This window comes from Phalacrocorax carbo, chromosome 13 (assembly GCF_963921805.1).
Source record: "Phalacrocorax carbo chromosome 13, bPhaCar2.1, whole genome shotgun sequence".
In the NCBI taxonomy this organism is placed as follows: domain Eukaryota; kingdom Metazoa; phylum Chordata; class Aves; order Suliformes; family Phalacrocoracidae; genus Phalacrocorax; species Phalacrocorax carbo.
In genome coordinates this window covers 4,321,519-4,335,762 of record NC_087525.1, presented here as the reverse complement: position 1 = coordinate 4,335,762, position 14,244 = coordinate 4,321,519, and the positions used below count along the sequence as shown (strand labels likewise).

At 51.0% G+C, this 14,244-nt stretch overlaps 1 protein-coding gene and 1 long non-coding RNA gene across 5 annotated transcripts; one reads left to right on the top strand and one right to left on the bottom strand.

Moving 5' to 3' along the window:
- Nucleotides 1-1,512: 1,512 nt before the first annotated feature.
- On the bottom strand, nucleotides 1,513-13,921 carry PLA2G12B (phospholipase A2 group XIIB). 2 transcript variants are annotated; one of them, XM_009506641.2, is made up of 4 exons: nucleotides 13,567-13,921; nucleotides 7,265-7,341; nucleotides 5,510-5,675; nucleotides 1,513-2,980 (listed from the first exon to the last, which is right to left on the bottom strand). In XM_009506641.2, exons 1-4 carry the CDS (start codon nucleotides 13,802-13,804, stop codon nucleotides 2,862-2,864), a joined length of 600 nt encoding a protein of 199 aa, XP_009504936.2. In that variant the 5' UTR covers nucleotides 13,805-13,921; the 3' UTR covers nucleotides 1,513-2,861. The 2 variants fall into 2 exon arrangements, with proteins under 2 accessions (XP_009504936.2, XP_064320669.1); XM_064464599.1 differs by having other exon boundaries at nucleotides 7,253-7,341; nucleotides 13,567-13,920.
- LOC135315582 (uncharacterized) lies at nucleotides 2,924-11,710 on the top strand. 3 transcript variants are annotated; one of them, XR_010375066.1, is made up of 4 exons: nucleotides 2,924-3,006; nucleotides 10,851-10,966; nucleotides 11,043-11,136; nucleotides 11,540-11,710. It is a non-coding gene; the product is annotated as an uncharacterized LOC135315582 (long non-coding RNA). The 3 variants fall into 3 exon arrangements; XR_010375065.1 differs by having other exon boundaries at nucleotides 2,928-3,006; nucleotides 5,487-10,966; XR_010375064.1 differs by having other exon boundaries at nucleotides 2,979-10,966.
- Nucleotides 13,922-14,244: the final 323 nt, after the last annotated feature.

The window sequence follows — 14,244 nt, the reverse complement described above, 5'->3', positions numbered from 1 at the left end:
TACAGCCTGGATATGAAATCAAAGGCCAAACTCATCTGAGAGCCAAGGGGTTTGTTTGTCTGTTGAGTTTAATCTGCCCTGGCACAGAGCGGGAGCAAAACGCACTGCTCGAGCCGGCGGCGCGTGTGCGAGAAGGTACCCGACCAGTGCTCCTGAGGGTCCGACCGAGTTCAAAGTCCGAGCTGCATCAGTGCTGCCCGACACGTGTGGCCGGTGTGGCTGGTGCTACCTCATTCTCTCTTAAGATGTTAAAGTGAAAGTCTGAACATCAGATGTCCAGGAGTCAGCACCTATTACCTGCTGTCCTAGTTCCCTGCCTTTCGGCCCTCAGCAGAAACACCAAGATTGCTGTTTGATGAACTCTGGCTAGGAGAGGGCATGCTGGCCGAACGGGTTGAACATCAGCACGAGCTGCAAATAATCCTGCTAATACACAAAGCCACAGGAAGCTGTCGGGTGAGCACCGTGTCGCCTTCCTATCCAGAGCGGGGTGGAAGCGAAGATGACCCAAGGTTTGTGCGTTGACCTGGATAGTCCCGTGATCAGCTGCTTCGGTGGCTGTACACCACTGAGTAGCCGGAGTGGCCTGGAGGGGAAGCGATTTTCAGTTTGGCTGCAGAAGTTTTACTATAGTTCATGTGCTGGTTTTCTCCTACACGGGGTTATCTGGTGGTTTTTTTTGAGTCACTGCCATCACTTGAAGGTTGAGAAGTTTTCTTGTAGAACTGCTCATGGGGTTTTTCAGGTTACCACAGCTTAACTTTGTAGTGAAAAATGCACTTATTCAGTAGCTGCCCTGCACGCAGCCGTCTGTAGTGTTTTGGGATGAATGGTGATCTGAAAGCATGAAGAAAATGTGATTTATATTAGTGGTGTCTCCAAAGAGTCAGTGCGTGCATGGAAAGGTTTTGTTCAGAACCTTTCGATTTCTCCAGTGTATATCATCATCTGTTATCAGTTACTTGGCTTGATTTTAATCTGATATCACTTGAACTATAACATCCTTTAAGACACTTGCCAGCCAGTCAGCTATCAAGTGTAGACAAGATAGTTGGTGGTTTTTTTCAAAATTGTGTCTTTTAATCGTAAGAGTACGTTCACACTTAAAACTGGCGACAGGCACCATTTCACCAACAAAATACAAAGTTTGGGAAGTGTCTGGAATGAAGACCATTTCCTTCCTCTCTCTAGCCAAATATATGTGTTTCTTAGATGGATAATCAGATTGTCTGTCCAACCTCATGCTCTGTTAGACACACGCTGCGATGAACCTTGGCACTGCGGTATTCACTCGCCAGTGGCATTAGCACGGCTAGGAGAGGATGTCATTGCATCTGATCAGTGTAAATGAAGGTCCTTCGTGATGGGAAACACCCCAGTACCCCTCATGCAGTCACGTCTGTTTTTCTGATCTTAATACCGTTAGGTTTTTCTTGTTTCCGTCTATCTGGGGCCAGATGAATGTCTCATTGTTCTTTGCTGTAAAGCAAAGATGACTCGCAAGAACAGGAATACAGGACTTAAATAATTTATAGCTCCATGCATGCATTTAAACACAAATGAGAAGAAAAGTAACTAAGGCAGACCATTTCCAATCTTGATAAATCACCCTTCTGTAGCCTTAACTTTTTTGTAGCAGATGGAAGAACAGAACCATAACTATGTTTGCAAAAGATGCTGAAGTATTTATGTGGCATGGCACACGCACCCAGTAGCAACTTCCTTTCAACGAGCAACACAGATGAAAGCTGTCCGCAAGCGTGATGTGCGGATGAAATTTCATGCACCACTTTAAAGTCTAATTTTGCGCGCAATAAAAGCTCCCGATAGCAGATGGGAGTATTAAGCACGTTTTAGAAAGAACGCTGTCTGAGGCGGCTGATGGCACGTCAGGTGGCAGTGTCTCCGTCCCATGGAGGTAGCATGTAAGCCCTGCCGCCTGACAGATAAGCCTCCAGGATTTTGGATATCTCATCTAAGGCAACTGTGAGTCTTCTGTTTCCCTCGTGCAAAAGATGGAGGTGGATACCCAGCCATTTTGTGTAAAAAGGGATCCTAAGGGAAAAACTTTGTTAAACGATACAGGAGGAAAATAATTAAATAGATCTGGATGACACTGCAAAAGAAAAGCAGCTTCCTCTCCTGAGACTGCGGGAGAGTGCCGTGATTTCACATCTCGGGTGCGACGGGCTTTGGTCCCATTCTGCCCAAATATGAATTGTGCCGGTATCACAAACACTCAAAGTCCTTCTCGCGCTTATCAAATCCCCAGATTTTAAAACTGTTTTTGGGATCCACCAAGTATTTAAAAAAGCAGGGCTGTCAGGGTTTGTAGTGATAGGATGGAAAATGTCAGGGATGGGCGTGAGCAACATACTGAAAGCAAATTACCCCTTCTCTTCGGTCTGTCACCAGTGGTGGAAAAACGTCAATAGCATGTCCATGGACTGGGATTTTCAGGGGTTGCAGAAACCTAATGCCTTGCGCTGCAAATTAGAGGGTTAAGGGGCAGGGGGAGCTAATACACATGTGTCTAAGGCAAGCTAACAAGTACAGCCCCTTGTTCATAACCAGTGCTGCATCCCGCTTGCCTCTCCTGATCGGTCTGTAGGGAAAATTGGCGTCAGATCATTCAGGCTGATGGACTTGGAAAGGGGTAGGGCTGTTGAACGGTATCTGTGCACCACTGCCCAGTATCCACAGGTTGTCTCCCATTTCGCTGCCCTCTGCCCAAAAGCCGTAGCTGATGTGTGTTGCTTGGCCCAGGTCCCTCCATCCTGCGCTAGGCCAGAGGGCTGATAGAAATGGCTGCGCTGAAGTGCTGTATCGGAGAGGGGACAACGCTTGGCAGCTGCTTTTCCTCACAATTCATCTCGTTCTTCCTCGTTGCAAATGCAGGCGCTCCTTTGGCTGTTCATGAAGGGCCGGCAGCCCAGGGTCCAGACAGCATTGAACACAGCGTCTGCGACGGATTCACAAGCTGCGGAGAAGGAATAGATCAGGCAGGTAAGAAACAAGCAGAAGCACCCTAGCCTGAGCCCTGCACCGAGTCGTGTGGTACTTGCAGTTGGAGGCGTGGGCTGTCTTTTTCTCCCTGGGTACTGCTTTTTCTGTAAATCCAGAGGTTCCCTCCTGCTGAACTGAGGGCTCTTTTCTCCCTGGGGTGGCACCGGTCCGGCACTAACTTCTCCCTAGCCCCGCTCCTTTCTTGCCTCTTTCAGGCTTTTCTGTTTGATGGATCATTTGAGGCACTGCAAGTAGTACTGTTTACCAAGCAGTTTTCCCGGAAGATCTCCATAGCACTCTCCTTCCCAGCTCCCTCTCCCCGCAGCTGTCTATAGCCACTACTAACCAACCTTTTCTGCTTTTTGGGAGTTACAATGCTAGCTGCCAGCCAGCACGAAAATCCTGCTGTGGTTGCAGCAGCAGAGCTGTTGATACGGTCTGACTCCTAGCCCCTCTTCTTCCCAAAAAATAAGCCTGAAATTGCATGTCGAGAAAGAAATAAGTTAGTACCAGGTCTTTTAGGGTTTACTCACTGGCACTAACATTGATTGCTTGTCTGCGTACTAGATTTGGGAAGTCCCTGCCTTTGGGACTGTCTTCTCCTGTCTCAGTCTCTCTGACCACCTCGTTCTGCTCCTGCTGCTTTAGGACTCCGCTTGGCTGGGAGGTGTTGGAGGGGCTGTAGTGAGTCAGTGGGAAAATTAAGGCTTTGGTTCACTGGTACTGCTGCAGCTGGGATGTTAGTGCCTTATATGAAGGGAGTGCAGCTGCTCTTCCCCTGCCTGCCTTCTCTGAACTCCCGGTGACTCAGTGGAAAGGATCCCAGATAAGAGCTGAGGTGGCAGTGGAGGAGGAGGACTGTGTGTCAGGAGCCGCTCGGAGCAGCCCTGAGGACAGAGAGTAGCAGGTGTAGAGCTACAAGGCAAGAGGAGGCAGAGCAAGGGGGGGAGAGGATGGCTCAGAGGTTCGTGCGTGTTAGCAACACTTGTGCCTCCTGCGGCAACCAAGTCAGAGATGCTGAGGAGTCCAGTCCTGTTTGTCTAAGACAGAGGTGGCTTGGCTTAGCCAAGGAGCGTGGGTTCTGCTCCACCTTAACTCCCTAGGATCTGGCTGTTGGCTTTACTGCTGCAGGTAGAAAGGGAAGAGGAGTGATCTGAAAAATTGGCAGGGCAAGAACTGAAGAGCTGTACGAGGACCTGTACATAAAGGTGATTACGAAAGATTGGCTGTACTTGGCCTGTAGCACTTATATCTCAGCCCACATCTTTGTTTTCCTCTTGCTGGCCTGGGCAATATTTCCAAAGATTTATCTGTGACGAGGTAGAAAGCCATCTGCACTAGTACCGGTGTCACGCAGACTTGCCCGTGTGTCCTAATCAGGCTGCATCTTTGGAAAACAAATGCATGCTTTAACTGTACCTTACAACAGGTCAGCAGCAGCAGGGATGAACCCAGAGGGGCTGGCTGCAATTAGCTGGGAGAAGCTCAGCAGCACCACCAGAGTTTCATTTGGCTTTGGGAATGGGCTGTTCTCGAGGGCTCTGCTGGGTTTTCAGACCCGATCTCCTGTAAATATCTTTAACTGCTTCAGTGCTGCCTGGCATTGTCAGGTCCTGTCTCTGCCTGTCCTGCATTACTGGCACACAGTAATGAGATGGGTACCTGCCTTCCAGAGGAAGGGGATGCTCGCGATGGCCTCAGGAGGAGCAGCCTTGGGGAGGCTTTTCTGCCCTGGCTGACGTCTGGTGGTGGCGGAGTAGATGCTTCCCCCTCCTCACACAGTGCAGACGTGCTTGATGTTGGCATAGAGGATCAAGAGGCGGGCTTGGGCTATCACATGTGTAACCCTCAGGGAGGTTACTGAATGCAGCCTTTATTAAAAAGCTCTTCTCAAACTTGCAGACTGAGGCTTTTAAAATTAAGCAAAACCACGGTGGCTCCTGAGCTGCTGACACGTCACTAGAGAGAGGGCATCTGAGCAATCCTTGCAATGGCTGAGCCACCACCCACATCGTGATGTGTCCCTGGTGCCATCGTCATCTCTTATCTGTGAACCAGATCCCAGAAAGCCTCTGCCCTTGGCTCTCCCAGCTTGTTGGCCCTTGACCACATACAGGTTTCAGTGTGTGGCTTACTGGCTCTGGAAAGCTGTTTGATTTCCTGCTGAAGGTGGTTGAACTCTCAGGAAGGGTTGAAGGAATTGCTGCTAGGGGAGTTTTATTGATTGGGGTTTTTTTATTCTTTCTACATGCGTTTTGTAATATTTTCTAAACGTAAATAATTTTAGGTGTCCAGTCTTGGGGCAGAAGTGTGTGTGTGCAGGTCTTGGAACTATGTGTTCTCACTCAGCTCTGACCCATCTGTGACAAGCATGGGACAGATGTGCTGCTCCCTACTGCAGATTTTTGTTTCTTTTGGCAAGGAAAGGGGTCCCTGCCCACCCTCTCCCCTCCTGGCCCCACCGCTTGTTGCCTGCACAGGGGATGCAAGCTGGGAAGCCTACCTTCCACCTTGGAGACAAACCCGAGGCTGCGCTTGAGGTCGGAGCAGATGGAGTGGAGGCACCAGCGGAACTTGGCATCGCAGCGGTATTTGTTGGCCCCGCAGGTGTCGTAACAAATGTCCAGCTGATTACAGCACTTGGTCATGGCAGGGATGCCCAAATCTAGCTGGGGAAAGAGCAAAAAGAAGTGTCCCTTGGCTGCCTCCTGGCTTCAGGCTCAAACTAGCTGCAACTGGGTGAGGTTTTGCAGAGCCCAGATGGCTTCTTTTCCAGAAGCTACCCCTGGTGGCTGGGGCAGCAGGAGGGAAAACATGCTTCTCCCTCACCACGTAAACAAAGTGGTGGCAGTAATGCAGGTCCAGTGAAGGACAGACCACATTCCCTTCTCTCCTGTCTGTCACAGGTGATTAACTTCTGGTAGAGGTGGGGAACAGCCCTTCCATGACCATGTGCTAGTTCCCATTTGTCAGAGCTCACAGGAGAGCTTTCTGTCCTTGCTAGCAGTGGCAAAGGCCCCTTTTCTCTTTCCTTATTTTCTCATTTTCTAATAAATCTGCTATAAGTGTTGTTTTAATGTCATTTCTCATGGATGTTCGTCAGGCCAAGGACAAATATAGGTTGGTCAGGGTTGTTCTGCTCACTTGGAGGTAAACAGTAACCTTAGCTAATAATCGTGGGGGGATGGGGCAGAAGGCCTGTCTCCTGGAGAGACTGGACTCATTAGCTTGTTATAAATTCTTCCTCTTTTTGGCCTTCCTCATGTAATATTTAGGAGATGGGTTCTCTCTTCATTGCGCCCAGCACTCATGACTGCCTGCATAAGGAGGAGGTACCGCAGAAATGCCCGCAAGGTTTGCATTGAGATGTAGTTTAAGGAACTAATCTAACATGAAAAATGGGCTGGAAAGGGAGGTTTTTTTCAGAGCAGGAATCTGGCTAATTGCTGCAGACTTCATAGGCAGCAGCAATGCATGAGCTAAATAGTAATTCCAGCTCTTCTTGCCTCCTGGGAGTGCTTTTCCTGGTGATTCCAATATGATTTCATTACTTGCCTTTAAAATAACAAGTGGGCACAGTATTAAAGCCCACAGGTTTCTTTCAGTGCTTGGCAGAGGTGAAAAGCATGGGAGGCGATGAAGGGCCAGGGGTGGAAAATGCGTTCAGGTATTGTTGTTAGCACATTATGCCATGTCACTTTGCTGCCCAGCATTGAACATGTCCCCTGACCTATCACAGCGGCACAGGGCTGATCAGGGCCTTGATAAAAATGTGTTTCTCCGCACTGGTGCTCTGCCTGGCCGGGTACCCCCTTTTCTTCTTCTAGTGCTAACCTGCTCAGGAAACTTCCCTCTTTTGGTACCTACCGAGACGACCGGAGTACCAGGCCAGTCCTTTGTAAATGTAACTCCTGTCTACGTGATTCCTGTTTCACTGCCATCAGCAGTTGAGATCTTAACGCCTCCCTGACCGACAGTAAGTTAGGCAGTGCTCCGACTGACGCGTTTGCCTTGCCGTCAGCAGGCAGCCATGTCTTCTGGCAGTCCCGGACAGACAGCTTGTCCCCTAACAGCACATAGGTGCTATTTCCACCCCTTTCCAGAGCTCTGGTTTCAGCTGTGAAGAGAAGTGATCACACAGTCCGTGTATAGCCCAGCTAAGCCTTTTCCCTCCCCAATACCATTAGCTGGTCACTGTGATTAGAAAATAGCATCATTTGGGAATGGTGGATGTGGCAGTACATACACTTTCGGGTACCTTGAGCCCCAGAAAATAGGAGCTACAGCCGTTGGGTTCTTGGGGTTTGTAGTGAGGTCGTGGCATTGGAGCCTTACCTGAGAAAGAAAGGAAAAATGTTAGGAAAGCCGATCTTCCCTAGAGTAGCACCAAAAAGCAAGGAGAGTGTCAGGTAGCTCCCCTCCGGTCTGCATCCCCAAGCACCTCATTCCCCTCCAGGAGATGCAGGGAGCAAAGGGGTAGGCACTAGAGCTGGCTGAGGCTCTGGCCCTGCTCTCGGATCAGTTCAGTTGCGGCCCTAGAGCCTGTCTTAGCTCATACCTCCTCTGGCATTGGCCACTGGAGCAGTGTCTTCTGTGTGAACTGGGTTCCTATCGCTTCTCAAATGTTAAACTGGTCTGAGTCCAGTCCCAAGGTCTGGAGCTTTCCCCAGCTCTTACAAATGGGCAAGTCCCTCTGAAGCATGGGGTTTTGCAGTTGAGCAGCCCTCCATGCTAGGGCTAGTGCCTCAGACATCCCAGATCTCCTAGGAGCTTCTTCATGTGCTTCCTGAGAGCTCTGCACAGCTGGCATCACCCAGATATGGTTTTAACTCCTCCAAGAAACTACTAGCTAAGCAAGGGGGCTTCTTTCTATCTTCAGTTCACTCTGAGTGTCAGCAAGCTGTGGATCTCTGCAAAATTGTGCTAGGCATTGCTTGTCTGATCTTACTCTGAGTAGGAGGTTGTCTTTGTCCATTTTCTGCATGTGGTGATGCACTGCCACAGTTTGCAAATAGTTGCTCTCCCTTTATCTCTGCCTTCCCTTAGTGCGCTGCTTAATATGCGTAGAGGAGCAAGAATTTCCTCTGTGAATAATTATTTACCCAGTGTAGACAGAGTCCAGCTGACAGTCAGCTAACAGAAGCTTCAGCAGCAATTTAATCTGCTTTACTTTGCTTCGTGAAGGTGTGCAAGCTGTCCTGGCTGCCTGCCAGCGCAACCTGGGGCTTTGTGTATGGTTGACAGTGCTCTGGGTGTGAGGGGTGGGCGCCTAGGGCTGGCGTGGGAACTGTCCCACGTGGAAAGGAGGTCTGTGTGTCTTCCCTGCCCTGTCTCATCCTCTTTCTCTCACCCCTACCTCAACCCCCCTCTCTATCTAACCTAACACCCCCTGTTTGGGGAGGACGAGTTGCCAGGTTGCTTCAGTGCCTTGACCCTGCTGTGCAGGAGCTCATTTAAAGGTGGGAGTGGATTGTCCCCCGGAGAAGTCATGGAGACCACCCCTCATGGAGCTGGGTTTCTCCATATTGTCCCTTGATGTGTGTTCAGTGCTTGTTCCGGTTCTGTCCCAGCTGGGTTTATGAAGGGGAGATCTCAAATGCAGAGTGAGGGGTTAAAATAAGACATTTGAACCCTGCTCTGGGGAAACTTTATAAGCTGTGTGAATGCTCCAGCAAAAACACATGAAAGTTGAGCCTTCCTTAAGTCCATCCGTCACCTCTAGGGTTAAGTTTCTGCTTCCCTGAGCACCACTAGATCACTTATATAGACATGAAATAGATCTAATTTAGCCCTTCAGGCAGGGTTATGTTCTTTTAGACTTGATTTCCGCTGTTTTCTTCTTGTCAGCACTGATAATCGTTTAAGACGCTTTTCCCCTTTTTTCTGTCAAGGTACCTAAAGTACCAGTGGTTAATATAGGCATAAATCTACTGTGTTCTTGGGAAGACCTCACAGCCAGCTGCCTCGGAAGGTCTTACACAGGGGTGCTCCCAGCACATCCTAAATTAAAAATTGCCAGAGTGATTTTGTTTAAACAACAGATTTGCAACAAATAAACCACAAACTGGAATCCTGTCCAGCTGTGAGACACCAATAGCCAATTTTCTCCAACCCGACAGAAATGCAGTATGTACCAAGGCTTCAGCTGCCTGCAAGCCAGGGTAAAGCTCTCTAGTCGACGTTACCATCAGGTAATGGCATTTGTGTGGGAAGGTGTTTCTCAGTACAGTAGTTGCCACTGCATTTCTACCTTTTGGCCCCTTTTGAATAGGTCAGACCTGCTTTACGGTCCAGATTTAATTTTCTAGTGCGGAAAGCTTTGTTATTTTGAGCAGGTAGAGCTGAGTTAACAGCAGACAAAGAGCACAAATCAGTTGGTTGCAGCACACCATCGTTACAGGATTATCTTCACGCCAAAACGTAACTTCAGGTGGTGAGGTGTGCTGACGCAGCGTAATTTCTGGGGTCATGACACATAGCGCATTACACTATTTCGGTGGTTATGCTATAGAAGGAAGGAATTACATCTCTATACGGGATGAATCTATAACCCAAGGCTCCCCAGCAACATCACGAGAGGAGGGCTGCACCCAGGTCTCGGTGCAATTCACAGCCTAGTTGCTCTTGTGGAAGGGGGTGAGAACTGGGACTCGGAATTCAAATGTTCCTGAACTGAGGTAGGAGGCAGAGGGGCGTTTAAAATCCAAGGTGTATTTTGCAGGATGAGGACAAATTTTAATGACTTGCTTCTAATATAAGAAGTTATGTTCCTGCAGCACGTTGTCAGTTAATGGGATAAGGTGGCAAGTCAGAGTAGGAGTGAGACTGTCTGGGGATATGGAGATAACTCAGTTTCCAGATAAAACTTTCCACTAAGCTGAAGTTACAGCTATTATAATGTCTTAGAAAGTTGTCCTGAGGGGAAAAAAAAAATATATCTCGTATGATAATTGTGATGATCAATAAAACATTGAACTGCCTTCAAGATATGCTCTTGTAGGAAACCTGCCCCCCTCCTCTCTGAAAAACAAAGCTTGATGACTTGTAAAGATCACCTTTGTGAAGTCTTTCTCAGCTAGATAAAGTCCAAGACGCCACAGTTAACCTCTCTCCCACATCTTCTTTTCTAGCTAACAGGAAAATGAAAGCAAAGCAGAAATAGGTGTTCCTGACTCTACGTGAGCATTGACTCAGTGCTCTTGTTATCATTTTTTGCTTGTCCATCCTTGTAAGGCATGTCTGCGATGGGGAAGGGACTCGGTGGGTCACGCTGGCCGTTTGGCTGGCTGTGCTTCACCAGGGGCCCGTCGCGGCCTGCCTGCGTGCTGCAGGGCATCGCAGGGGAGAGGTGCCAGGCGGCGGCTGCCAGCACAGCAGCACCCGCCCAGCAGCACGCTGAAGAGCGCTGCCGATGTGTCGGAGCACGGCATTGCCGGGAAAGCCTGTTCTTTGGAAGAAGGTAGACTTCAGGGCACTGCCTTGCTGGTACAGCCTTAGAGGAGAAATGAAGTTGAGTTTCTAAGGGGAAGTGAGTTTCCCTGATGCGTTTTAATATCTCCAGGCTGTTGTAGCTATGCCAAGAGACTGGAAAACAGCCAGCTGGCTCGAACAGCTGCTGGTGATGCAGGAGGTCTCAGACACTGCAGTACAAGTACACTGGCAGGGGGAAGTGAATGTATTTCTGGGTGAATAGATGATCGTGGGGCTCCTTGCTGTTTTGAGTGACCCATTGTTATTTCTCTGCCCCAGGCAAGCAGGCTTTGGGCAGCCTTTTAGAGCTGTGCTGGAGAGCCTGACTTCACAGGCTCTATTCCCACCTCCTGGCTGTGCTTTCTCATCTTAAGCCTCTCGGGACCAAATGCAAAACATTGAAGTCCAGCCTGGCCAGAGAGCTGAAGGAAGCCATCAAGGGATTTACTCCTAGTTCGGGCTGTTTTCCCCCCTGAGATGCCCAGAGGAGGTATTTGCCAGCAAATGCTAGCGTAACCCTAATATCCTGATTTAAGGGAGTGATCCATCAAGTTGTTTGTTTTCAGACCTCACTAGCTGCTGAAAAGTCAGGAGGAGAGTCTTACAGCCAGAACAGCCAAGTGCTTCGTGCTCAGCTGAAGATGGATGTGGCAATCACAGGTGAGTCCCGACCTTTATCGTGGCAAAATAAGCTATTTTCTTTGTCTCTTGGCTGTAATGAAAGAAAGTAGAGGGAGGGCATAATTTTTGTTTCATGTCTGGGGAAAAAGCAGTCAGGCCCTGATTCAGCAGCAAGGTGGTAATGATGGTTTGTGTTCGTTCTTCTGGGCACGGGCACCTTGTCTCACTGGTTTAGGATCGTCCCTGCGTTCCCTCCACTTGTAGTTTGCAATGTCTGTGCCAATGTCTGTGACAGACAAATGGTCCTGGGAGGGTCCAGTAAGACCCTTGGAGGCGTGCGGGCAGCGTTTCAATAGTTTTGTCCTTCAGCCAGTGATTAATGAGTTGTTCAGCAGAGGACAAGAACAGGGCTAATGATGTGCTTGTTTGTATTCCTTTCTAGATAAAGCATTTCTCCAATAGGATGCAGGATGCTCTCAGGGAGCAGGCAGGTGTTTGAGCTGCTCTGTGGAGATGCTCTTCCCTCTGCCCAGAGTGCAGGGCCAAGGCAGCGGGGACCGGGACAGGGAGAGCCCCAGCCTCGGGATGTGCCCAGGAGCGACGGCTTCTCCAGGACTTGGTGAGTCCTGAGGCTCCCTGAAACAAGCTCTGAATATCAGCCTTCCCAAGGCTTGCCTCAGGCACGCTGCAGTACCAGCCACGTTATGCCCACTGCCAGGGTTTTCAGTCCCGACGTTAAGAAGGGCAAGTCCCTTTCTACTCTGAATTTGGAGCATGGTGTGGACCTAAAGGGAGGTTGTCACACACAGTGTGGGGCTGGGGACGGGCTGTCTGATGGGCAAGCGGCCTCATGCTGTGTGCTGGGGTGATGCCGTGGTACACGTGGGGGTCTTCCCCTGCAGGCACTGCATCCCTGGGGCACACGCTGCCACCAGTGGGTCCCACAGAGCAGCCGCGGTCCTCCTGAGCTCCTGCAGAGAGGCAGCCCTGGCCACGGAGTGCCGTGGGGCCCTGGGCTGTGGCAATAAAGCTGCAGGGCTGAGGAACCAAGGCCACTGTGGGGCTGAGGTGGTGGGCTGAGATGCCTGCCTCCCTGCAGGTCCGCACGACTGAGGTGCCTGGCTTGCCGCTCCCTGTTTGCTGCACCCCATGGGACCTGGGGTGCAGAGCTGGCAGGATTGGGAGGACAGATTTATACACAGTATTAAAACCAAAACAAAACCCCCAGACAACTTTAAGGCTGATTTTAAACTGTCCTTGTGGCCCTGCTTTTGGCTAAGGGTGGCCCATCTGCCCTCAGGTCCCAGCCCTGCAGCATCTTTCTCCTGGCACCCTCGCCGCAGGCCTGGGAGGGGCGGGAGGTGCTTCCCTCCGCCGGCACCCGTGGGGGAGCATTACACACATCCCTGCGCAGGCTGGGGAGGTGCAGCATGCAGCCCGCCTTCTGGAAGAAATGGGATGCGTACAGACTGAGTCGGTGGGATCTCTGCAAAGCAAGGAGCCTGTGTCTGTGAAAGCCCGTGCTCAGGGGAGGAGAGGGGTTGAATTCACCTCTGTTCTCACGAGGGTCTCGCCCAGGCGGTCACTAGGGACGTGGCATGAAGCTGGAGGGAAAAGGGCTGACAGGCAGCTGTGGGCGGGCAGGCAGAGGTGAAAGAGAATCATTATGGCTACGGGGGGCGGTTGTAGGAGGCTTGGGGAGAGGAAACAGTCTATAGGAAACCTCCTTGCTGTTCCCAAAGAGGTCGTTTCAGCAGGTACCTGGTACACGCCTGGTCCTCTGCTCTGCCGGTGCTCCTCCTGCCCTGCTCTCCCTGAGATGTCACCTTCTTTGTCCTGCCCCTGCTCTTCCTTTTTGGTAAATCATTCTAAAGTCCAAGGCAAGAAGCAGCTGCCTCATTCCGCCTCGAGTACTAAAGGTTTCTCCATGGTGACAGCAGGTCTCGTTTACCTTCCTGCTATCTCCCCTCCTCCAGCTCATGTTATTAGCCAACTCGCAACTGCTGAATAAGGGCGCTCCGAAGGTTGCTGAGATTAGGGCTACTGGCCATACTAACCACCCCTTCTGAGTCAGGTCTGCACGGGCTGCTCGTCCTCCCCTCTGGGGCCTCGCTGCCTACCCTGCCCCTTCTCCCCAGGGGCCCAGGCAGCTGGGCAGCCTGGTTACCTGCGTGCCGCCCTTGTAAAGTCTATGTCCTCTCCTCTCGTGCCCTTGCACACAGCACAGTGGCGTCAAGATCAGGCTGTTCTTGGTGAGAGGGAAGGATTGAGGGTTCAGTGTCCCTGTGCTGGCACTAGCAGAGAAGCTGCGACTCTGCAGTGACTTTTCTGTGCTGAGCACAGCAGGGGTCAGGTCACGGATAGGAGCTGGTTGTGGTCTTGGGGGAGGAGAGTGCTGCGAGCTTCTGCATGAGAGGGAGAGGGGAAAGGGCAAGGAGAGAGGAGCCAGCAGGAGTAAGGTTCACTTACCATACCGACATCTGTACTGACAAACGCCATTTTTTCCCCCAAGCAGTTCCAAGAAGGAGTCAAAGTAGCTGTTAACTGTTTCGAAGCTGTCCCGGATGGCCCCGATGCCCCACTCTGAATAGGCTGACTCTGCCTGGGGAGCTTGGTGGGTGTTCTTGTTCTCCTGTGTTGTTTCCTCAGCGCATTGCCTTAAGCCCAGGGTCAGGCACAAAACTGCTGCCTCAAAAAGCAGCCGCATGCTGCAGTCCAGATCCAGGCCCCGGAGCCCTCGTCCAGGCAGATGTGCGGGCAGGGAGGAGTGGGAGCGAGCTGTTGTGCGCAGGAGGGAGGTAAGCACCCCTCTCCCCTGGACTTTAAACGCTGCCGAGGGAGCCGGCATGAGGTCACCGCAATCAGAGTGCAAAGTGCACCGGGGAGATTTGGACCAAGTTCACAACACAGAGAAACGCCGGGGTTTGAGTTTGCACAATCCCGCTGGAACAGGCTCAGCCCCTGCGGCACCAGGGCTGCAGCTTCCCAAAAAGGGGCCGCTCCCCTGGGCGCCGAGCGGGGTCTGTCTGCCCAGGTCGGGTGGGACACAGGAGACCCCCCACCTGCCTCACCGAGGTGCTGTGCGGGCTGCTCCGCTCTCTCCCCAGCCTGCTGGGAGATGAAGAGCATCTTCCAAATTTCTGCTTG

Excerpts from the sequence above, each read along its gene's own strand:
- PLA2G12B (XM_064464599.1), bottom strand. The coding sequence starts at position 13,804 with ATGCGGCTGCTTTTTGAGGCAGCAGTTTTGTGCCTGACCCTGGGCTTA. Across the intron at positions 7,342-13,566 it reads TCAGTACAGATGTCGGTATG|GTAAGGCTCCAATGCCACGA; the intron begins GTAAGTGAACCT and ends TTTCTTTCTCAG. Across the intron at positions 5,676-7,252 it reads GGCTCAAGGTACCCGAAAGT|CTAGATTTGGGCATCCCTGC; the intron begins GTATGTACTGCC and ends CTCTTTCCCCAG.